Source organism: Sceloporus occidentalis, unplaced genomic scaffold (assembly GCF_023333645.1).
Source record: "Sceloporus occidentalis isolate IW3139 unplaced genomic scaffold, rSceOcc1.0.p SCAF_14, whole genome shotgun sequence".
Taxonomy (NCBI): Eukaryota; Metazoa; Chordata; class Lepidosauria; order Squamata; family Phrynosomatidae; genus Sceloporus; species Sceloporus occidentalis.
In genome coordinates, this window is record NW_028316994.1 from 330,249 (window position 1) to 355,817 (window position 25,569).

A 25,569-nucleotide genomic window follows, 5' to 3' on the forward strand; every position below is an offset into this window, starting at 1 on the left:
GTTACATACCGCATTCTCCATTAATCTCCATTAGTTGCTTTCTCTGTTCTAGTAATCTGTTTTATTTATTTATTTACTGAATTTATATCCTGCCTTTCTTCCAACATGGAAAGCATATCCACCCTTCTATCACAGCTGACGCACCCAGAACAGGATGCCATTTTGTGTAAAAATTAAGGGAAAGTTGACATAGAAATTTGGGCAAAATTTTATGGAAAAAAAAGTAATTTCTGTGGGTTTAAATTTTGATTCTTTTTTTTTTTATTAACCAAAAAGAAGTGTCTTGAATCTATTAGGGTCGGCCTTGCAGCGAGAGAACAGCAACTGACTTATCCAACTCCTCCGGGTGTGTTCTCCAGCGATGCTCAGTATCCTCCCCTTGTGGGGTAGGATTCCAGATTATTTTCAAATCCTTTAACTGCTGGTGTCGAGGAAGGCCCTTTTGTTTGCAAGATTGAATATACACCCCTCAAATGTGACCAGGGGCAAATATTTGCAGACCCCATTTTTGAATCGTGTATGTCACTGTGATCAAGCTCCAGATGTTCTCCATCATATTGTATTGCTTTGTCCATTGTATATAATTCCGAAGGAACATTGTTAAGAAGGTTATTGGAAATAAATATCTGTTTGGACGGGTTATCAGTGGAATACTTATTGGAAGATTGGAACCCACATATTACCAGGCGAAAGGCCAATTTTCTGGTGGAGGCAACAAGATTATGGCTTAAATTTTAATGATCCTGAAGTTTTATTGTAAACGTACAGTGCGCCTGCATCATATGCGGGTGTGCTTTACGTGGCTTTCAGCATACACTGAAAGCCATGTGGGGAGAAGGGGCGGTGCTTCCAATAGGGAACAATGGGGCATGCACCCATGGTGTGCGTGCATTGCTGTGCCACCGTGCCACTGCGTGCACAAGCCCCGTTCATTTAAATGGGCCTCGAGCATAGGCAGAATTCACTTTACATGGGGAGTCCAAAACGGATCCTCCACATAAAGAAAGGGTGCACTGTATGTTGTAATATGCCTAATAATAGTTGATTGACTGACTGACATAGAAATATATTGCATATTATTGATTCTCCGATAACTCCCTTTAAAAAAACCCTCTTTGTTTCAACAGAGTGTATTACATAAACATGGAGAAGAAGAACATTTCTGAGGTGTCTGAATTTGTTCTGCTAGGACTGTCTCAGGTTAAAGAAGTAGAACTTGTGCTCTTTTTTTCCTTTGTTTTCTTCTATTCATTGATCTTACCTGGAAACATCCTTATTATTGTTACTATCTGGATGGATCACCACTTGGGCTCCCCAATGTATTTCTTCTTAGCCAACCTAGCCTTCCTTGACATTTGCTACTGTTCTGTCATCCCACCAAAGATGCTAGCTGATTTTTTATGTCAACATAAAACTATTTCCTATGGCGGGTGCATGTGCCAGCTCTTTTTCTTGCATTTCTTGGGAGCAGCTGAGATGTTTCTTCTAATGGCCATGGCCTATGACAGGTATATGGCCATCTGTAGACCTCTACAATACCTACATTTTGTGAGCAGACATGTATGCTGTATCCTTGTGGGGGCTTCATGGACTGGGGGGTTTATTCATGCTATTATTCTTGTCATTTTAACCCATCAGCTCCCCTTCTGTGGTCCCAATGCCCTGGATAATTTCTTTTGTGATGTCCATCAAGTTATCAGACTGGCTTGCACTGATACCTATAGAGTGGAAGTCCTTACGTTTATCAACAATGGTCTTGTTATATTGACCTCCTTCATACTCTTATTAGTCTCGTATGCAATCCTGTTGCTCCGACTAAAAACCAGTGCTACACAAAGTAAGAGCAAAGCTTCATCCACCTGTGTCACCCACATTATCATTATCTTTGTGATGTTCACCCCAGCAACCTATCTCTACACACGACCTTCTGAGCCCTTACCCATGGACAAGGTGGTGGCTGTGTTCCATACTGTGATCTTTCCATTATTAAACCCGGTGATCTACACAATGAGGAACAAAGAAATAAAGAGCTCTATGAAGAAGTTAATCAAAAGGCACATATTCTTGGCTACCCCTTAAAAATAAAAGAAACTTAGTAGTTGTAAAATAGAGCTCAGATTCAATTGTTTCTTTATCCCGGAAATCCTAAAGTGTACTTCTGGAATCCACCCTGAGCTTGGAAGCTCAAGATTCCAGCAGTGGCCAGAAGTGCATTTGCACTGTGACTCATGCCTTACTCAAACCTGCTTTGATTATTGCAATGTCAGGTTGTCTTTGAAAAGTGTTCAGAAAATTCACCTCCCGCCAAATTGTTAACTAGGGCTGGCTATAGGGAGCCCACAATTCCTTTGTTTCAACAGCTCCATTTCCAATTCAAAATGGTAGTTATGAGCTAAACTGCCCTATATGGCTCAGGTCCAAATTGTCACAAGGGTCATATTCTCTAATATGAACATGTCCATGTTTTGAAAGCGTATGAGGAGGTCTTTCTCCTTGTCCTACCACTCTCACAGGTGTATCTGAAGGGAACACATGAGAAGACCTCCTCAGGGCCTGATCCCAGGATGTAGAGCTCCTTACCTAGAGTGGTCTCATGGGCACCCTCCTTACTGTACTTTTTCAGCAGGCCTATGAAATCCAGTTGCTCAGAGGGAAAAGTCCTTTTAGAATGTGCTGTACTGTTTATTCGTTGCTTTCTTTTTCATGGTCATGCTTTTAACTGCTCTGGATTCTATAGTTAATTTAATTATTTTTTAAAAGTATTATATGAATTTCTAGCTCTATATGGTTTGATCTTTATAAGCGGCCTTGAATTCTGGTCTGGGGAAAGATAGTAATAGTAATAGTGATAGTAACAATAATCTGAATGCACATAGATTAGCTCCTAACACAGTTTGACCTAATTTTATGTCCAGTGCAGTGTCTGAAATTGATTTAATTTACACACATGACAACAAATAAAAATAACACATTTTGTAGTTCTAAATAGTTTGGCAGATGGAATGAATTCCAAAAAGATGGATGGAGCTTTACTTTAAGGCAAAGACATTAATGTAATAGCCATCCATCATTCCATAGTTTTTTATAAGAAAGACTTTAGAGATAATGGCTACTAATCATTACAGTGACTGTTAGGGCCTATTCTATGAGTACTTAAGGTAAGATGAGCTACTGGTGATAGGCGATGAATTTGGAGCAGCAGCACAACTGGCTGTTCCCATCTTTTTTAGGCCAGTGCCACAGGGGCATCAGTGTTCTTGCTAGCCACAAATGTTTGTCTCATCTAGTCCTTTTTACTGATTGAAAATAGGGATTTCAAGGAGCTAGTTCCAATTGGACACATAACAAGCACACAATGACATTGTTCTCTTCTCTGTGCTATAATCTCATTCAAAAACCTCCTTCTTGGTGCCATCTGTCTGTTAAAAATTTCTACCCAAGAGTGAACAACCTGGCAAACAACGAGTGTCCTTGAATTCTGTCACTAACAGGTGTGTCTGTGCAAGTGATTACATTTGTATAACCCAGCAACATAGATATTGGTACATCAAGTTAACATAATGTAAATAAAGAAGAGCCTGCTCCATATTATCCTATAACTTTTTAACAAACTCTCTCAATCTCATTTATACAGAGGTCAATAGAATCAATGTACACAGCCCAGTGTTTAAAGAAGTTTATAACCTTAGTTTCTGAGCTATTAAGTCAATATTTAATCTTTTGCAACAAGGTCTAAAACTGAGCTCTGCTAAAGGCTAGGATTTCCCCACAAATACATGCACATCAGAACAAAGACCTGAGAGGGAGAAAATAATCTAATTTATTGTATTTTGGAATCGTTGCTGTTTACTCAGAGCACCATTTTTACTCATACTAAAATGAGATGCAGACCAAAACAGGCTTTATTACTGGGAGGGTGAAATCCCAAACGTTTTCTTAGCTCCAAAACACACTGCAGAATTAATCCAGTTTGAGGCCACTAACTGCCTTGGCTCAGTGCTAGGCATTCCTGAGATCTGCAATTTGTTGTGGTACCAGAGCTCTCTGACAGAGAAGATTAAATGTCTCACAAAACTACAGTTCCCTGAATTCCCTAGCATTGATCCAGGGCAGTTAAAGTGGTCATAAACTGAATTATTTCTGCAGTGTGTTTTGGACCTGAGATGCACCACGGGGCTTTATAGCTGACTGTAGGCAAAAACCCTTCCATAACATTTTTGCAACTTAATTTCAATCCACTCAACATTTCCACAATAGTTTAATAACATTTTGGCTACAGAGACATTGATTTTCTAGCATGACCTACCTTTTCACACCCCAGATTACCAGGTAACCACAAGGTATATGATATATTAAAGTCAGAGTTTTGTTGGTGACATACACAGATGTCATCTGGAGGTTACACATGCATAGGTTTTTTAAAATTCATTGCACAAAGAGATATCTAGTTCCACCTTATGCGATGCCTCTCCTTCCCATGCAAGCCTGCTTCAAAAAGCATTCACACACTTCATCAGGCTTTTAGTGGTTGTGGGAGGGGGAAGCCATTTGCAACTAGGGGAGGGAACATGATGGCCAGATGACATTAGACTGTGGCTGGAATCTTGCTGGAGATCCAGGAAGGCAACAGCTGCTGTTTTGTCCCAGCTATAAAAATCTAGCAGGATAATGTTTAGATGACCCAATTGCATGGTGTTAAAACTCTGGCTTACCTTTCCTGAATTAAGTGCTAATTTGGGAGGCAGCCTGGTCCTATCATACAGAAACTGCCACTGAATCTCTACTCAGGTCCATTGCGGATGCAGCCTGGGTCCTGTAAGCCACTTCGGTGGCCAATTTTAAAAGTTGGAATGATCTCTAAAAATGGCTGTCGACCCAGGCTGCATCTCGGATGGACCTGGGTGGCAATTTAGCAGTGATTTCTGTGTGATAGGACCTGGCTGCCTCCTGAATTAGCACTGAATTCAGGAAGGGTAAGATAGGGTGTTAACCCCATGAGATAGGGTCGAATGTGTGATTTTGAATCTCAGCTTGAATTAAAGCATCATGATTACCTTACCCCGGTTGAATCTCTGCCACAGAAGAAACAGGAAAAGGAAGCTGATCGCTTCCAGGACCAATCAGGAAGAGCAGCCTTTTTAAAAAGTCCTATTTCTCCCTCAGAAATCCTATTTGTTTTCTTACTAGTGTCTAGTTAGTCTTGTATTATGTTAGTTTAAATTTTGATGGTGAAGACTAAAAATAAAATCTTGGTAGTAAAAGAAGCATTGGAAGAAAGTTAGCATTGCTTTATATAAACATCCTTTCCACAGTCACCACCCTGGTTAGTATCAAAGGACAAAATCACACTTTATTCACTTCCTTCATCTTTGACTCGGGGGAGAACAGGTAAGCAGGATGGTTTTATAGCTGCTCTCAAATAGCAATTGTGGAGGACCAGCACCATCCAGTTCAAATCAAACTGAAAATAAAGTGTATATGTAGAGTAGATACATGCTTCACAAGGCAGGTTTACTTGAACCTAAGGATGGATAGTTTCCCCTATATTCTGTTTGTAAAAATCTCACGTTCATTCTGTTAGCATGGAGAAGACCATACTGAACCCACCTTCCTGATGAGATTGAGGAGCCTGCCAGAAAAAAGGGAGGAGGTGCAAAAATAGGTTGCTGAGCTGCTGCAGGCAGAGATCTGCAAAAAGAAAATGTTCTCCAGGCACCATGTGCAAAATCCTCTATCCTGGTCTGTTCTGTTCCTTACCTGAGCAGGGAGGGAGAATTGGATAGAAAATACACATTCATGGGGCAAATAACCCCCAAATATTGCTTGTCTTCTGGCTGCTTACGAATTGCTGCAGACCAGTGTTCTCATTATGGAAATGAGAAAGAAATGTATATATAAGGAGAAATGCATACAGAAAAATGTTGAAAATTTAACGTGGACATCAATGGAAATATACAAACATACTTGCACAAACTAACGTGAACACCAGAAAGCAATCTTGTACATCTTTAAGACTAAATTTATTTCAACATAAGATGACCCTGGAACCTGGGTAAGAATGGAGCTTGTGTAAGAATGGAAAAATTAAGAACAGACCAGTTTGTCCATCCTTAAGGCAAACAAGGACATACAGCACATAGGTTTTAGCTCTAATAAACTGAATTGTTCTATTCTGAGAGCAGTGTGTTTTGTTTAAAGACTTTAATCTTAATCTGGGTGCAGATGCTTATCATATCATTATGTCTGACTATTAATAGAATGTTGTTGTTGTTGTTACTGTCGCTGTTGCATCCCTTCAAGCTGACTCCAACTTACGGTGACCCTTTTATAGGGTCTTCTTGGCAAGATTGACATTGCAGTCTTTTAAAACAAACAATATCTCCACATGAGCTCCCTTTAATTCTCTCCAAGACTGGCTCTAATCCTCTCAATTAGGTTTGGACCCTGAAATAAACAAAATAAAACACATACTCTGAGAAAATATTAGGCAATGATTTCCCAACTGATCTCCATCCATGGGAATGCTTTAGTCATGTTAATTCTAGGAGGCCCGCTTTTGTACCCTATCAAAATGTCACACACTTTATCCCTTGCCTCACTCTAATTTTTGAACAAAGAAAGAAAGGGAAAAAATGGAATTTTACATTTCTAGAACATTCTATTCAATGAACACTGCCTTTCCACAGCTACAATCCTGAGAAGTAGGCCAAAAAGAGATCTCATATTTTCCATCTATGTCTATACAGATATACAGAAGTCAGTTTCTCTCTCAAAATAGTTGCACACTCAGTGTAGCACCTACTACAAGCACCCATATGAAAAGAAACATGTGAAGATAGGAACTGGAGCCAGGTGCAGAAACACCATGTTGAGATAAGAAGGTCATTCAGTGGGTGGGTACTTGGTCTTCTTTTTACTCCTTGATGTTTTCCAATATGCCAGTACAGAACACAAGGACTGCTTTTGTTCTGATCTGGGTGAGGATTTAGTGTAATATTGTTAATGAATCACAGAATCATGGAGTTGGATGTGACCTCATAGGCCACTTAGTCCAAAACCCAACTCACTTGGAGGAAATGCAGCTGCAGTATTCTCAGCATGTAGACTAGAGCCTCTTTCTGAAGATACCAGGAAAAAGAGACCCCCCCTCTAGATATTTAGTTCCTCTGCCAAAAAATCCTTCAAGTTTTCCATGAAAATCTATCTTCCTGTTCCTTTTAACAGTTAGACCTGACCCTACCCTTTGAAAGAAACATATACACTCCAGTCTGTGACATCCCTTTAGATATTTAAAGAGTGCAGTCATGTCAACTCTCAATCTTCCCTACACCAGGCTGCACATACTGAACTCCCTCAGCCTTTCTTCATATGATGTGTTTCCCAGTTTTATTTCCATTGGTGCTTCAGATCTTCAGAACCCCCCCCCCCCACAACTGGAACTTGCTTATGATTTATGTAGCCCATTTCAGCACACACATACATGCTACCAGATATGGTGCTTATACACTCCTCACTGCAATAGCATTACATGGTCTAAATAACTAGGTTATTACAGTGAGCCTACCATTTGTGGGTTGGCACTCCCAATATTTTTGCAGCCCTACTATTGAGTGCAGACCTAAATATATATATTCAAAGGTAAATTCCATTTAGATCTGTATGACTTACTTGTCCAGGTGTGTTCTCTCTCTCTCTCTCTCTCTCTCTCATACAAACACACACACAGATACATAGACATCAACAGCACACAGAGTCAAATCACCCTAAACTCTGTCACTATGGCTGATGTCAGAGACCTATAGTCACATCCAAAGTATGTTTTTACAGACTTCAGACAGTCAATTCATGGGGAAATGACAGTATGTACTTATCCTTCATGAAAGTATACCTCTGCTGTAAAGCATTCCTCATGGTTGTCAGCTTCACAGCATTTCATCCCCATGTCTGAGAAATCTTTGACCAAAGCTGCAAGTTGGTCATCTGTGACGGTGGGTTTGAGTTTAACTAAGGTGACAAGCAGCCTGCAATAAGAACAACAATTAAGCCATAGGATAAACCATTAGGCAGCTTTCCCGTTCCATTGAAGCCAAAGAACACAGTATCCTTATTGAAGGAAGCTGGAGAAGTTTAATGAAAGAAAATGTATATTTTTAGTATATGGGAATTACAAACCCAGCCATCAGATTTTATATGATCTTCTCATCATTGAACAGCATGTTGCAAAGCCAAGGAAATAAGGAATATATAAAGCAGGTTCCCAGAAAAGAAGGAGGCAAGAGGAACATAGCAAACAACAGATGCTCCTATGAAAGGGAGCTGAATGAATGTCAAGTAAGAGACAGTAAGATTAGGAATGAAAAAGAAAGAGATCAATAAGAATGAGAAAGAAATTAATCGGAATTGCATTTCCATTGAGAAATACAATACAAATTTTGCATCTCTGAAAATTATCAAGGGAATTGATCTTGTTTCAGAAGTTCTTAAATTTGTGAGACTTGTGATTGATTCTAGGGAGAGAAAAAAATCAACAAAAATGTGCCTCTATTTTTTAAAAGTACACAACCAAAATATATACATTTGAAACATGCATACAGACATGCTACGCTCAATAAGGAATATGGACAAAGCTGCAGAGATAAGAAAAAATGCTAGGAAAATCATGAACAGCTGGGAGAAAGTGCACCAAAATATACATAAATTTATATTTGGAAGAAAAAAGAATAATGCTGGAAAGAAATTCAAAAATATAGTTAGAATAAGCCTGATGATTTTTCACATCTATCCTTGAGGTGGGCAGAGAATTAAAGCATCAGATATTACATATAGCATACGCATATGTGGTTGTGATCAGCAGAACTGAGATGTGTTCACATGCTGATTAACAAAAATAACCAGTCAACTCATGGATCAATTGTTAGACAAATCTTACTTCTTACCTTTGTTTCTTTTTTTGCTGATCTTCTGGTTTGGCTGAGCAGATATCTCCACCAAAGGCCAACAATTCAGCATCAAATGGGGGAGGAACATATTCTTCAGCTACTCCTAAGCCAGCCAAGCACTCTCGGCGGTTAATGTAGGAGTCCTCACAGCATCGGCCAAGCTGTTTGTTGATGGGGTGTTCTTCATGTCGCTGACATATACCTCCTATCACAAGATCTGCCTGAAAAGAAAGAGAAAATGAGCTCATTTATGAAATGCAAAATGATTAAAGAGCTCCATGTGTAACATGCATCAGTGGTTTCAATCCTATCCATGTAGATCAAGAACAATTTCAAGTCATGGTTATTACTTGATGCTAAATCAGTGTTACCACACATGTTTAATTGATTTCAGTCTTATAAAATTAGAACATGCAGAACAAAGTAAAAATGAATCTAAAATCAAAATAAATATAGTGGAAATCTTACAGAACAGTCCAGGCCAACGAAAAATCCAGACTAATACCAACACACAAATTTCATGACTTCAGGTGAACAACAACCAATCCAGAAATTATTGTTTAGTCTTTCCTGGATGTTGTAAGACTTCTACTGGCTAAAGAATTCCATGCACAGTTTGCTGGTTGACATGCAGTCCAGACTACAACTGCTTTTACTAAGTTTGGCTAGTACTTCTGCCAAGACTCTATTTATAGATGTCAAATCTGGGTGCAGACTTTAGTCATACCCACATAAGTCTATGGTTATATCCTTTGGCCATATCTAGGTGAGGTTGTGTTCAATGTGGGAAGGAGTGTCATTGGGGTCTCTGTCTGTTACTCCAACACTAGTAATTTCCAAGATCAGCAGAAAGTGATTGTCGTTATGTGGCAAGCCTTGATTTGCTATATAACAGATCTAGAATTTATATAGTAAAAGAGAGGGGAAGACAATACTCACATATCTGTCAACACATATCATTTTGTGAGGCTCATCCATCTTGCAGCACTTGGCAGCCATGTCTACGAATCTCTTGGTGTATTCCCAGAGCTCCTCAAAGGAGAGCTGTGGTGCTTTCTTGACATAGCGGACAAGAAGTCTGCAACAACAATGATCGAGTGGATGTTAGTCAGAGAGGAGTGTAATCCTTGACTAAGATAAATTAGGCATTAGTGCCCAAGAAGTCTGAGACATTGTGGCCCTGAGCTCAGAGGCTTTGAGAAATGGATTGGAGGGACTATAGAAATGAAATCCTTGGAGCTTTAAGAAGGGTATGACAGTTGGACAGTAGAGCCACTCTGGATTTCAGTGTGAACTTTAAAGGTATTATCTAAAATGCTGAACCTCTTTTACAGATAAATGTTTTCTGCACCTCAGATTGCTGAAGAAAATACTTCAAAAATTCTTCAAAAATGAAAGCAGAATTTGCCACCCTTTGCACTGACCAAACTCAATTCATACAGCTATTTCCAATATGTTGATGTCCGTGTTGTACTAACTTGCCCAATATATATTAAAAATGAGGAGCATCTAAGAAAAACAAACAAACTGTAGGGCATATGATTAGAATCTCCGTGTATTTAACCATGTTAGTAGCGAATTAGAATTGATTAGCAACCCTAATTCAATGCTAGATTTTGCTAGATACAACTAGAATGTTGTATATTCAAAATATGGAACAGCCCTTCAAATTATGGAAGCAGAGCAGCATTGGGATGAATAAGCCTGCAACTCATGTGTACTTAGTAAAGATTAGTCTACTTAGCAGAGGTTAGGCTACATTTTGCACTGTAGGTTTTTGTTTGTTTGTTTCACTATCTTGCTTAGATTTTCTGCTGTCTCCCCCTCCTTCTACAATGTGTTTTGCTAATACATATTCTTACAAAGCATTGTGGAAAACTCAAAAAAACCTTCTTTTTTGTTAATCCAGTGAAGGACTAAATTGATAGGCTCCAGTTCAAAATCCTCCATGCTATTAGTGCATGTTGGAATGAAGAATATATTCCACTGCACCTTCCTCTGAAGAGACTGGCCTCTTCTACAGCTTGTCTCATAAAACTATCTCTGGGAAGATTTAAACTCATTTAATGTTGAATGATATTTTACACCAAATTTAAGTCTATGAAACCTCATGCTGCCCACTTCTTTCAGTTAGTGTCAAAGGTGCCACAAGAGCTTGGATAAGTATCTGAGATATAAGGAAGCAATGAGCTAAAAGAAATAGAGGGAAATTCATTAATGTCCTTCAACAGCACAAAAGATATCAAACAACTTGAAAACCATTTTCGCAGTTGCCCTTGACAATCTTACCCACATGAAATGGCAGTATAATATTTTGTCTTGGAAAAACTTATGTTCAAGCTCATTTGGTGAGAACAAGGGAGAGGGCCTTTTCACTGGCTGCTCCCAGACTTTGGAAATTCTTCCCTAGGGAAGCCAGGTTGGCCCCATACTTGGTCTCCTCTTGTCAGCAAGTTAAAATGCATTTATACTGTCAGGCTTTTAGAAACTGACTGAGATGGGCTTTTAATGCTGTGTGCTGCTCTTTTAAGGTTTGTGTGTAGTCATTTAATAAATTTGAAGTCAAAGGCTTTCATGGCCAGCATCCATAGTGTTTTGTGGGTTTTTCGGGCTCTGTGGCCATGTTCTAGAAGAGTTTATTCCTGATGTTTCACCAGCATCTGTGGCTTTGGCATCTTCAGAGAATGGAAGATTCTCTGTTTTTAATTTGTTTTTAACTTTATACGATGTTCAATTGTTTTAAAATACTTGTAGATTTATATTTTTATTGAATGTTTTGCATACTTTTAATGTGTAATGTTTCAAATATGCTGTCAGCTGCCTTAAGTCTCATTACTGAGAGAAAGGTACTGTTGTTGTTATATGCCTCCAAGTCATTTTGTTTACTTATGACAACCCTAAGATGAACCTATCACAAGGTTTTCTTGGCAAGTTTCTTCAGAGAGGGCTTGTCCTTGCCATGAGGTGAAGTCAGAAGCAAGACAAGTGTGACTTGCCCAAGATCACCTAGTAGGTTTTTATGCTTGAGCAGGGAATCGAACCCTGATCTCCAGAGTTGTAGTCCAATTCTCAAACCACTACACCATGCTGGTTCTCATCTGAGTGAAAGGCAGGATGAATAATAATAATAATAATAATAATAAGATAAATAATAATCTCCAACAGCTTTTGAGACATCCAGAGATGAAATAAACTATAAATTAACCATAACATTGCTGCAACCTGCCTCCCCAAGCAACAACAGAGCAACCTCTGCCTGGTTATTTAGCAAAGACGGAGCAGTGCATTGAGCATATAGCTATGATCTTCTAGTGTGAATCTGAGAAGAACAACATACGCATTGTGTAAGAGATAGGCTCCCATTTGTTCAGAGAGATCACAATTTTTCTTAATCATTTCATGGGTGTCAGCAATAAGTTTTTTGAGCTGTTCTTCCTGAAAAAAAAATAGGTAAAATTGTTGTTAAATGTCTAAACTGAATATTAGTATTTCCAGAAGACACTTGTAGACCTCCTTGGGAGGAATCCTGAATAATACTGTAACTTTTTAGCCAACTTCTAAATGTTAAATTTTAAATTTAAGCCATTTTCATCTCTTTGTGGGAGAAAGGTGGAGTATAAATTGCATGAGTGAATGAATAAGAAGAAATAGGCTTCTCAAACGTGTAATTTGTCTTGCTCCAGGCTCTCCACTCCCATGGTCATTTTACTAAGCATTTCACCATACCTGATACCACAACATTTCCAACCATTGATGTGAGTGTGGAGGTGCTCAATGCAAATAAAGAAAGACACATATGTTGAAACAGATGTTATGAAAGGGGAAAGGGGATAATGGCATCAGATTGCGAGTTAGGATAGAAGATATGTTTCTTTCTTTATGGTTGTTTTACTGGAAGACTCCATTCCACTCTGATATCAATGACTAAATTTTTGCTTTATGATTAGGGTAAAACATCAATAACCTACCCATCCATTTTATGAAAGTAAAACAACTCACCCCTTGGCTGAGACACTCCTTGGCATTTTCAGTTTTGCAGCACTTTTCCAACCATTCCTCATAGTCTTCACCAAGCATTAGAATCAGCTGTACAGAAAACTCAGGGTGTCTCCTTGCATATTGATAAACAAACCTGTAACAAAGGAAGATTTCATAAATGGACAAAAGCAATAAAAACAACAATAAAACATTAACAGTTACAAAATGATAAAATGTTCAAAGCAATTTCCTTAACCCAATAAACTAAGATAATCCTTCATGCCATGTGCTGTTAAAGTAATGTTGTTATGTGCCTTCAAGTCATTTCTGACTTATGGGGACCCTAAAGTGAACATATCATGTGGTTTTCTTGGCAAAATTTGTTCACAAAATGCCAGTCTGTATAGGTCTCAAGTCTATAATAGCTATGTCATACTCTGCCAGGAGAGGGTTTTGGTCCTCAGCATAACGTGGACACAGCTGTTCATTGTCCATGAACTCCCTGAGAGCCGGAGACAAATCTGCAGGCTTATCATCATTTTCCACAGTCACCAGACATGCATTTTGTTCAAAAAAGGGCTTTTCACAACAGCGTTTCAGTTTAGAGGATAAAGCACCTTGATGGTCACAGATATAGGCTATCACATTTGCCTGCAAGGAAAAACAACAGCAGCCCAGGTTACATGAAGGTTAATAACATTCAAACTATAATGTGCAGGAACCTTGGCATTCTTTGAAAGTTTATGAGTTATCTCCATAAGCAGATGAGTAATTACAGAGAAGCTTTTGTGGAAAGGGGTTCACTTTTAGCTATCAATCCTTGTCTGCAGGGTACAGGGAGTCCCCAAGTGAATTTTTCTTTACTGTTAAATAAAGAGTGAGACCAAGAGATCAAGACAGACTCTCACATAAACTGTGTATATGCCCAAGAACAATGGTTCCCAACATTTGGTTCTCCAGGTGTTTGGGGACTTCAACTCCCAGATGCCCCAGCCAGCTTGGCCAACACTCAACAATTCTGGAAGTGAAGTTAAAAACATTGGGATAACCAAAACATAGAAACCACTGCTCTAGAACATACCCCAGAATCATTATAGATATACAGGTGATATCCAGCAGTATCTTGGTGGGCTGAACAATGTATACAGGGTTATGTGAAAGAAGAAACTTCCAATTCTACTCTCTTGTTGGGTTTTTCTCTAGAAAACTTCAACCCTGCACCATACTACAACTCTATTCTTCTCAGAAAACTAAATTCCAAAAGGTATTGCTAGAATAGTAGATGGAGAAATCTTTGCGTTAAGGCCATGGAAGTGCTGGGGATTAAATTATTATGCTATGTTATGCCTCAGTCATGATGCTATGTATTGTGCTATGTATTTTGGATCTTGTACTCTGTATTCTTTTTTATTTTTTTGTATAATTACTTTATTGTTATAATATTGCTGTGATGTTTTTGATGGTTGGTGTATTTTGTATTTTTGATGCCTTTGTTTTGTAATCTGATTCCGCAAGGAAAAGGCAGAATATAAATAAATCTTCATCATCATCATCTTCTTCTTCTTCTTCATAATAATAATAATAATAATAACAATAATAAGGCAGAGTGAAAATAAGTTTATAGGATGTAGAATGGAAGGTAATTAAGATAAGGATATGAGCTGGAAATGGAGAAATCTCCTGGGAATTTTTCATCTCAACCATATTTCTAGGAAGATTTAATTCTTCATTAAGTTTAAAGGTAGCAACAAATTAAGTTCAGCAGGTTTTATTCCCACTGTTAGAAGTTTTGAAAATCGCACCAATTTTGAAGACTATTCACAATCCAGGACTTATTCTGTGCAAAATTTGCATGTGGTTGTTTTGCACAAAAAACAGCATTTTCTATACAGGAGCACATTTTCTTCATGGAAAATAATATTTTAATGCTCAAATATTAATTCTACCACATAAAATGATGGTTTTTCTATAAAGAAGCTGTAATTTGGGGGGAGGGGTTTGCACAAAATTCACACATTGTTGTTTTGCATAGAATGCAGCATTTTCTGCATGGGAAACAGTCTTTTCTATGTAGACAATATTTTAATGTAGAAATGTTAATTCCAGTGCAGAAAATGCTGTTTTCAGTGCAAATCAACCGTGTGCAAATTTAACACAAAATTAGCCCCCAATTAAAGCTTTTTTTCTTCAGGTGAAACCAGGAAAAGAGAACTGTTTCTACAGGGAAAGGACTTGAGATTTTACATCTCTAACCAACAGCAGATCATTTGCTTGCTTAATTGAAATGAAATCCAGTATTTACCCTCTCAAGAAAACATTCCAGTGTATCACCTTTGCAGCACTTTTCCTGGCTGTGTGCAATTTCCCCAGCCAGTTTGTGAATGGTAAGAACCTCAGCCTTGGGGAACTTCTGGCTCAGCTGAACAAATTTTCTGGACAGAAAAACAAACAAATAGGATTCTTTTAAGATAGATTTAAGATAGAATCAGATTTCTTCTCAGCAATATCATCAGGATAACTAGATAAGCATTCATGCTTTTAATGCAATGTATATTTGAAGTCTTGCCCTTTTGTGTGACTACATTCACTTTTTGAAATATGCATTCACACCGGCAAGAATTCGAGAGAAATTGGGTTGCAAAATTCAGGGGTCTGAGGATCCTAGATTTCTGACTCCTTCTTTCCTTTCCTTCCCTTTCCACTCTTTCCACATTCTAGAATGAACAGATTTTTAGCCCTTCTTAGTGCTTTGCCTTTTTTTAAAAAAAAAATGTGATAAATGACCAAGACCTGTTGGATAATCCAAAACTAGGAGCATTTAATGAGACAAGAAGCTAGAACTCTCCAGAATTCATTGATTCCCACCAACAGAAATATAAAAAACAAATGTGTTCATTGCTTGTTAATCTAAATTTGGTATAGTTCCCATAAATTCCTGGCTCAGAGTTTGGGTTTTATCATTTTCAAACAGAATTCATAGAACAGAATCTTCTTGGGACCAAAACACACTGCATAAATAATCTGGTTTGAGACTGCTTTAACTGCCCTGGCTCAATGCTAGGGAATTCTGGGAACAGTAGTTTGTTGTAGTACCAGAGCTCTCTGACTGAGAAGGCTACACATCCCACACAACTACAGTTCCTAGAATTCCCTAGCACTGAGACAGCACAATTAGAGTGGTTTCAATCTGGATTATTTCTGCAGTTTATTTTGGCCCTTGGTTTACTATAAATTACTATATATTTACCGTTGTCACTAGTCCCAGCTTCTTCCAGGGCTACTGCTAGATGGCCAGCTCTTGTGGTTGTGGGCAAGGCATGCCCCTCCTGGCCGCCTCCTCCTTGTCATCCTCCTCCTTCTCCCACCTCTCCTTCCTGTTCCTTCTCCTCCTGCCTTGCATCGTGCTTCGCCTTGCTCTGCCTCTTCTTCCTCCTCCTTGCACAGCACTGCACTGCCCCTTCCTTGTCCTCTCCCTCCTTTTCCTCCTCCTGCCTCACCTTCCTTTTCTCCTCCTTGTGCCACACTGCCCCTTCCTCCTCTTCCACCTCTCGCCTTACCTTCCTCTTTCTCCTTTTCCTTCTCCTCCCAGTTTGTACCGTGCCTCGCCTTCCTCTTCCCCCTCTCACATCACCTATCTTCCTCCTCCTCGCACCTCAATGCACTGCCTCTTCCTCATCTGCCTCCCAGCTCACCTTCCTCTTCCTCCTCTTTCTTCTCCTCCTGCTTCGCACCATGACTTGCCTTTCTCTTCCTTCTCCTCATGCTGCACTGACCCTTCCTCTTCCTCCCACTGCCTCACCTTCCTCTTCCTCCTTTTCTTTCTCCTCCCACCATGCAGCACCTTCCTCATTCTCTTCCTTTTCCTCCTCTGCCCCCCCCCCCCACAGGTTTGCCATACATGGATGTTGAAATGCTCAGGTGCCAAGTCCGCATATAAGGAGGGCCCACTGAATAATGAGATAGCTTGGTGATGGGACCCAACTCTAAACACAAAATTCATTTATGTTTCATATACACATACACTGAAGGTAATTTTATATAATATTTTAAATAATTTTGTGCATGAAACAAAGTTTGTGTACACTGAATCATCAGAAAGCAAAGGTTTCCCTATGTCAGCTACCTATTTTGGAAATATTCCAAAAGTTTTGGTTTTTGGGATATTTCAAATTTTGGAATTCTGAATAAGGGAGATTCAACCTCTACTTTTCTTTCAAAACTTAAATTCCAAACAGATTCCAAATCTTTGTGGATAGGTTTACTTTCTTCTGAAATGATTTTGTCATTCTCATCACTTGATCAACAAATAGCTTAAACCCAAACCATACGTGGCCATGATAGCTCTTTTCCCAAAGGCCTTTAGGATAGAACAGGAGTGCTTCTCCAGATTAATGTCTGTTAACAGTTTCTTCCTGATACTTGGTATCTGTAACAAAACATAAACTATAATTAAGACACCTTATCACATTTGTGCATTGGATGCAGATTCTGTCAAGTTTAGAGTAGGCTCATTGTAATGACAGAGTTGAAATGAACCTTCAAGAGCCATCTAGCTCAATCTCTTGCCTTCAGGAATAAACCAGCTAAAGCACCTTGCATTATGACTATCCAACCTCTGTTTAAATATTTCCAATAAATAAAGTCCATTACCTTCTAAGCAGTGGCATCCTTAGAGGGTGCAGGAGTGTAGCCTACTCTGGGTGACATCCCAGAGTAGGGGTGACACCTGATCAGGGTCTCCTGGCTTGCCACAGTGGCGGAGGCATCCTCATGAGGAGACCACCATTGCCACAGCAAAAAAAGGAGTCTGAGTATCCCTCTGCTGGCTTCTAGTAAAGTACAGGATCAAGTACACCTCTCCAGGCTTGCCACGATAACACATGAGGACACCTCCTCTGTTGCAGCAAATGAAATGGTTGAGTTTCCCTCTGCCAGCTTACTGAGGTGGTGCAGTCTTCCTCATGGGAAGACCTCTGCCTCTGAGGCAAAGGAGAGGGCCAAGTGTGCCCTTTTGGCCACTGTTGCCCCTTCCCACCAGCAGTCCCACTGCACTGGGTGACACCAGGGATGAGGACACCACTGCTTCTGAGGAAGTCTGTTCCACTTAGAAATAACAGTTTTTGTCAGGAACTTCCCCCTAATGTTTTGGTAGAATCTCTTTTTTGCAGTTTGAATCCATTAGTTCATGGCCTAGCCTCTGGAGCAGCCAAAGACAAGATTTCCCCATCTTCTATGTGACATTCCTTTCTATATTTAAAGATGGCTGTCATATCATTCATAGCTACTATTCCTAACACCCAGTTTTTATGATGTCTTGATCACAGAGTAGCATTTAACAAATCAATACACACAATTCATCAATTTTATGTTGCAGTCATACAGGAATAAACACTGAAATGAAATACTACTTCCGTTCCGAAACCTAAAATCTCCAGGGGAAAAGGACCTGGTATCAAGCAGTATGAATTATCTGTGCCATTCAGATTGTGCTGGGATAAAGGAATAAATTGTCTAACTCTAGAAAAACTTCTCATATTCCTTTGAAGATGGAACAAACAAATTATGTAAGGACCTCTGCACGAAACTGCAAGATTTGGTCTGGATTTGAGTGAAATACCTTTTCATCCAAGCATGCACTTTGGCTGCTTTCCTGGCAGCAGGCTGTCAGGGCATTCTTAAGCTCATGGATAATAGTAAAGGGGATGAAAACACTTGTAAAAGGATTCCTTCTGGCAATTGCATAGAGATAACTGTAAAAGAAAGGTTAATTGCATTATTCTTAGCTACAGTTTATCACTAGAAAATATTGTTGAGAGAGAGAGTTATTTATGGCGGCATGTGTCTTTAATGGGTTTGTGGCAGCAAATGGTTGAATTATTAGACAACCACACAACTCTTTCAAATATCCTGACATTTGATCTCTTTTGCACTGATTATGTAGTCATAACCTTCTCACACCCAGGAAGAACCACCATCTTTGTAACTTTGTGTGTAAAATTATCATCATCTTTGTAACCTTGTGTGCAAACCTCAAAAACATTTGACATCTTTCTGTGATATTGAGTGATGGTTGATAAAGAAGGTGAGTAGAATATAATATTTTGGAAGACAATATGATTGGTTGGAACCCTAAAATGGACCACTCCACATTACAATATTTTGTTGAAGAGTCAGTGTTTTGGAAATGTGACAACTTATATTCAGGATAAGTCGGTATTTAACAAATAGCTGATAGAATACTTCTAGCAAAATGTGATAGATTTTGTATTAGAATAACTTCCAGTTTTCACAATAGGAAGCCATTGAAGCTAGTAGTAATGGATTGATTTACTTACTGGCTCATTGCTGTTGTGGAATCTTCTTGAAACACTTTGCAAAGCTCTTCTGATGTTGGTTCTTGAAAAGGAGGAAGGAATCCTGGGGTTGCATTTTTATGGGATAAAAAACAATCCTTTCTTTCTTCACTGACTTTGCCACAGCATTCTGTAAATCCATATTTGTCACCAAGTCCTTGTTCATTACAAAGTTTATCATAGAGAACAGTGTCCTAATGGTCAGAAGGAAAGCAATGTTTCAATTTATTAGGCATGTATTGGGATTTCATTGAGATCACTATAAGGATCCAAGATCTAAAATGGGCTAAATATATTTTGAAAGGATCAAGGAAGACTCATCCAAAACATTACCTACCCAAAATAAATTGAAATGAAATAGTTGGGAGAAATAATGAAGAGGACAAAAGGCTAAGGCCTCATTCCCACTATAAAAAGAATCAGATTGCTGAGCGAATTAAATGACCCTAGTTCCCATTTGAAACCGGTTCCTGTCACAATGTGATTGAATCTGTCATGATGCAGCAAGGCAAAGGCAAAAGAACTGGCTTTTCCAGACACCAGCTGAAAAGAGGTTCTTTTGAAAAAATACGATTCCAAAACTTGTCCAGCAAGTGGGAACGAAAGATTGGAATCGCAGCATTTGGGAGGGGAGGGACTAAGGGCAGAGGGGTGTTTACCATCCCTCCCCATTTTTTTGGAGAGGTCATCCCCCCCCCCCCAGTGCTGTCTTGTCATTGTTTGGTTCCTTTTTTTATTTTCTTATAAAAAACACTAAGTGCTTAAGTGACAGAATGGTTTAGCAACTACTTGCAAAGGTGCTAAACCACTCGGTCACTTAAGTGCTTAATTGCATTTACAAAAAAGAAAGAAAGAAAGAAAGAAAGAAAGAAAGAAAGAAAAGAAAAGAAAAGAAAAGAAAAAATGCCCTGTCCTCCTCTCACAAGCCTCCTTGGGTCCCGGTGCCCTCCATTTCCATCCTCCTCCTCCTCCTCTTCTCCCTTCTTGGCCTGGTGATGTCCCTTCTCCGGCCCCCAAGCTCCCTTCCCAGCCTTGCCTCCATCTCATCCTCTTCCTCTTCTCTGCTCCCCCTGCCTTGCCTTGCTCCATTGCCATCCTCCTTATCACACTCTCTCAGCCTCAGAACACACTCTCTCAGCCTCCACCCCCCCAATTTCCAAGCTGGGCTTACGTCAGATGATTGACAGGGGAGTTTAAAGCAGTGCTGCCAGTAGGAACCACAATCCCCTAAAAAAAAAAAAAACAACCCCGATCACACATAATGTGAACTAGGGGTCTTTTGAAATTGCTTTTCAAACCGGGGCAGGAGCAAATCATGAAGCGATTCATCCTGCCAGTGAGAATGACCCCTAAAACAACTACTAGACCACTGCACTTACTGCTGTCCAATAAAGCAAAGCCCTTAATTTGTTTATACAGAATAACTTTGCCCATTTGTTTACCATTCTGAAATGTTTTAAATGGTCAATATTTCCAGTTCTCCATGATGATGAATATCTACCATGTATGGCATCTAGATTAAAAAAAACCCAGCCAACATTTGCTAAGTCAGCAGCCACAATTGCTGACCTATAAGTATGAGAAAGGCTGAAGGGGATATGAGAATTGCAGTTTTAGCCATTTTGCACATTAGAGAAACATCAGATGAGACTCTCATGGACCAAGCCACCAGATAAAGTAATAAATGTACAAAACCTTGTCCTGTTCTACAGGGCTCGCTCTTCAAAACTTACCAAAGCCTTTGCACATTCTGGGTCTGATTGTTCATTAGCAATACATTTCTTTGCAAGTTCTGAAATATCATTGTTTATTTTAATCGCCTCTTCATATGTGGCTCTTTGCACATTCTGGACAATCAAGGCTTCAGAACTAAAAAAAAGGAGTCATATGTAATTAACCAGATGGTTACTATATGGTATATGAATGCTGAAAGCAAGCAACTGCATTCTTATTTAAGGGAACAAGTCTGAATTTGAGCATGTGGACTTAAATGTTCTTGAAAAAATCCTGTTTTGACAGAAATGCAATGATAACTGGCAGACTGTGTGTGGATCCATATTTTGTTACTGTTCCTTCAATAATATACCAGTTATTATATTGCTGCCAGTGACGCTGTGTTCATCTACTACTGTTATCCTTCTTCTCCCCACCTTTTGTTGGTTGATGATGCATTGGTACTCTTTTGAACCCTTCCTTCCTGCTTGAATTGCGGCTTCACTTTTACTTCTATTGGACTGCACTGCACTGCAACTGCAATCTCCCAAGGATTGTTCAAACATGGGTAAGTAAACAATATTCTCAGTCCCACGATCTATGTAGAATGTTTTGATGATAAGTGTTCTTAAAATGTGAGGCAGAAATGGCCAGAAGAAAATCTAGGGCCTTGTGTGAAAGAAATCCAGCAAGCTGCTAGAAATATACTAAGGTAAAGTAGGTTTGACATTCTTTAGGAACAAAAATTGAGTAAGTTATAGGAACAAAAGCATTCCAACTGGAAAAAGCTAGGTTCTTCTCAGAATGTGAACTGCAACAATGAAAATTTCAGAGTTGATTTAGATTTTCAGGATGGGAAATAGCATTATTTTATACTGTTTTTAAATATTGGAATTTTAAGAGTGTTGTCCGATTCATTGGCAACAGAATCTTGTTAGTTGATCAAACATCCTAATCAACCAGTCTAAAAGTGCAATCCTAACTTGGCAAGTGGGTCAACAGCCAGCACAGTCGATATCACACTGTCTGAAGTTGTGCTGTATCTAAGCCTCATTGTTTTCAAGATAGGTATGGCACTGGCTGGTAAACTGAGATCCAGAATATTATTTTGGAAGAGTTCCCATTGATTTCCATGTGTAGAAAATTAGTTAGGCCAACCCTAACCTTGACTTGACTTTGCGCTGGCACAAGGTCTGTGCCTCTGAGTTGAGTGAGATTTGGATGTGACATAGCTCCTCCCCTGCTCCACTCCCCTTTTGGCTCTTCAGATGGCTGATCTTAGCTCTTGTGCCAGCTGATCTCTGTGATTAGACGGCACAATGGAATTATATGGCACTGGGGAAGTTCAGCCAACCTAAGACCAGTTCAGCTAGCACATGTGCCATATGCCTCATCCTAACCCACTTCTCCCAGTCTTCTTTTGAGTTAGGACTGCACTATAAGTGATTAGCAAATTACTAGTGACCTAACAAATTTTTCACTTTGTTTAACTTTACTCACCTTAATATATTATTGGTGTTATCAGCATCTGTAATTATTATCCAGGTAGTTTATTGTGTCTCTCACTATAATCCCTCTGTAAATGTTTAGTTCAAATCAGTAAAGGTCATTTCCAATAATATTGTTCTTTGGTATACTTACAGATGTCTGAATTCATCAAATGGTAATCCATGAGTGAGGGAGTCACGTACTTCTATAAATAAGACAAGTCAATAAATTATCAGTTAGTCAATGCACAAAAAGGAGAGAGGAAAGTGAGTTATTTGTATGCCCAAAGTATTGAGAATGATATGATCAGACAGTGCTAGGATTAGGAAGGACAACAGAAGAGATTGCTACAGGTTGCTATGTACCTTTTGAGGAATATTTCATTTTCTTTAGTCTAAAAAGGTGGAACAGTGCTTCAGCTGAAGAAGATAGAAGCATGCATTATGGTGGTCACTTCCGTATCCAAGTCAAGTCAACAATTCTTCAATCCCAATTATAGGAACGGAAGGAAGGAAGGAAGGAAGGAAGGAAGGAAGGAAGGAAGGAAGGAATCTCATATTTTCCTTGTATAAAGAAAAAGAACTTTCTGCTTTAAGGGAAATCTGATAAGACTGGTATTGTGAAGCTGCCTTTTCAATTAGAGAGCACATGGAAGTGTGATGATCAAGTCTGCCAGGTAAATTAGGCAATATAAATGAAGGCTCAAATGTACCTGGCACCCAATATATCTCACCTTTGAGAGATACAGGAATGTGGCAAGGCAAAAGCAGATCTCTGAAGCTGATTTCATTATTAGTAAATTAAATCTTCTTGAAATCGTATCAGTCAGGCAGTAACATAAAACCCATTGATTTCAATAGGAACTAAACTGTTTTGGATCTAGCATGGTATGTGGCAACCAATACGTTGTGGGTTACATATAACTCCTGAATACTCTTCCTATGATCCCACAAGGAACTACAGTCACCTCTGATTCACTCCAAATTGGGGGAGCAATATTGTTTGTCCCCAGATGGTCAATAGCTCCTTCAAGCCATTTCAGATGATAATGAACACACCTTTTAGGCCTCTAAATGATTCCCTTTGGCTTTCTTGCAACAGGAAGTAAATGGGCTTCTTGCTAGGCCAGTGTCTTCTCAAGCCCTAACAGAGGTAAGAAATGCTTCAAATGTCCAAATGGTGAGATGTTCAGTGGCACCCCACAGACATTTGGGTAGGTGCTAGTGGCAATTTAGAGGACACAATTTATTCTCCCAATTTGTGTAGATGAGGAAGTGACAATGGGGGTGCACTCTCTCACAATCCTGTGGACATCAATGCGATCTCTCTCTCACCAGCAATCACCCACTCCATATTGACTCCATAGTGTCTTATACTGAATTATTCTCTGTACTGTATATAGTAAATGAATATGGAGATTACTATATAGTAGGTGGAAGTGTGTGTGTGTGTGTGTGTGTGTGTATGTGTATGATGGGAAATGTTCTCTGCTGAAATGTATGTCCTGCAACCTAGAGGAACCATTTAGTTCCATGCAGCATGGTGGTATATTGGATTTAGATTCTTTTGGTTGAGACATTCACTGAGATTTTGTGTTATTTTGAACTTTTCTCCTCACTGTCCCTGTAAATTTTAAGCAATGGTTCTTAGTCCCTATGGAGGAGGCAGAACATATGGCCCTAATGGAGAGGCTCTGTGCCACCCCTTTAAGCTCTAGATTAGGGACTCCTGCATAGGGACTAAGAACCATTGCTTAAAATTTACAGGGACAGTGAGGAGGTAACAGAGGAAACATCAGTTCATACTGGCATTTCTGCTTTCTCCTACTCTGTTCTTACCCCCAAATACTGATACTATCTTCACCAGAGGAACTACTGGGATTGCAAAATATGATTGCTTCCCATACATGTGTTCATTGCCTCAGAGAGCTCCTTAAGGATCTCAGTCTAGCAAAATGAACTCCCTTGCCCCTTCCACCATGTTTGAGGAGCAACCACATTTAGTATTTTGTTTTTGTAAGCAGAGTGGGGCATAGCCTTGCACTGAGATTATCATAAACTGATTTTCTATGTATATACACAATTATAAGTCAACCTCATGTATAAACCAAGAGCAGGATTTGGGGTCAAAATTATAGATTTTGATATGACCCATGGATAAGTCAAGGGTAAAACCCGAGGGGCACGTAACAAACGATCTAAAGGATGAAGCAAAGGAATGCAATGCCAAATAACTTACAAAATTCCAGCAGACATAACTTTTGTGCTCACACTAAAGATTGAATGGATGAGAGAATAGAAGGGAATCAGTGCTTCCAGGAGATATTGTGCTCTTGCCTTTCACCAGGGATTGTTCCCCTTTTTAATAAGAGTTAAAGTATAGTACTTTCATTGATCCATAGATAAGCTGATCCAGTCTTTTGGGGCCATTTTTTTGACTAAAATTTCTAGACTTATATACAAGTATATACAGTAAGTGCCTCAGCTCTGACAGTCACATATATTGCATCCAATTCAATTGTTAATGCCTTTTTTGGGGAAAAGAAACCCAAATCATAGAATCATAGAATTCTAGAGTTGGAAGAGACCACAAGGGCCATCCAGTCCAACCCCATTCTGCCATGCAGGAAATCACATCATCTTACCTAATAATGTCTGCTGTCTTTCTGTCAAGGATTCTGGTTCAGCGAAGCTTGCCCAGAAAAGGCAAAAACTGAATATTAACCACTTCATGGTTTAAGCTGCTTTATCATAGGCTGGTCTGTGCAAGGAAGATAGAGCAATGGTGTGGAAGGAGTTTTTATATTCTGTACTGACATTATCAGTTAGGGCATGCTGATAACAAGCCTGTTAGGGCATGGTATGATTTGTTAAGTAACTCAGCTAATAATTCACCTTAAAAAGGATACTCATTATGTTTGCTAAGAGTACACATGTTCCCCAAAAGACTGCCAAACTTATTGCTTAAAAATAGGGAGAATCAGACTTTGGCCTTATGATGCTAAAAGAAAGATTATTGGAAAACTGCATTTTTCTAACCTCTTAACTGATATAAGAACTCTTTCTAACTTCATATTGTCAGGGGTGAAGTAAAAAGAA

At 39.2% G+C, this 25,569-nt stretch overlaps 2 protein-coding genes across 4 annotated transcripts; one reads left to right on the top strand and one right to left on the bottom strand.

The window, feature by feature from the left end:
- Positions 1-1,143: 1,143 nt before the first annotated feature.
- On the top strand, positions 1,144-2,079 carry LOC149303366 (olfactory receptor 4M1-like). The gene has a single exon (XM_089480664.1). It carries the CDS (start codon positions 1,144-1,146, stop codon positions 2,077-2,079), a length of 936 nt encoding a protein of 311 aa, XP_089336790.1.
- LOC149303367 (albumin-like) lies at positions 1,943-25,228 on the bottom strand. 3 transcript variants are annotated; one of them, XR_016271958.1, is made up of 16 exons: positions 25,116-25,228; positions 22,625-22,676; positions 21,004-21,139; positions 19,253-19,464; positions 18,535-18,667; positions 17,246-17,343; positions 15,220-15,349; positions 13,354-13,568; positions 12,939-13,071; positions 12,277-12,374; positions 9,879-10,017; positions 8,937-9,160; positions 7,889-8,021; positions 5,758-6,444; positions 5,608-5,688; positions 1,943-2,000 (listed from the first exon to the last, which is right to left on the bottom strand). XR_016271958.1 is itself a non-coding variant. In XM_089480114.1 (14 exons), the coding sequence occupies exons 1-14, from the start codon at positions 25,201-25,203 to the stop codon at positions 6,397-6,399; spliced, it is 1,839 nt and encodes a 612-aa protein (XP_089336240.1). In that variant the 5' UTR covers positions 25,204-25,228; the 3' UTR covers positions 5,709-6,396. The 3 variants fall into 3 exon arrangements, 1 of the variants encoding a protein (XP_089336240.1); XR_016271957.1 differs by lacking the exon at positions 1,943-2,000 and having other exon boundaries at positions 5,231-5,688; XM_089480114.1 differs by lacking the exons at positions 1,943-2,000; positions 5,608-5,688 and having other exon boundaries at positions 5,709-6,444.
- Positions 25,229-25,569: the final 341 nt, after the last annotated feature.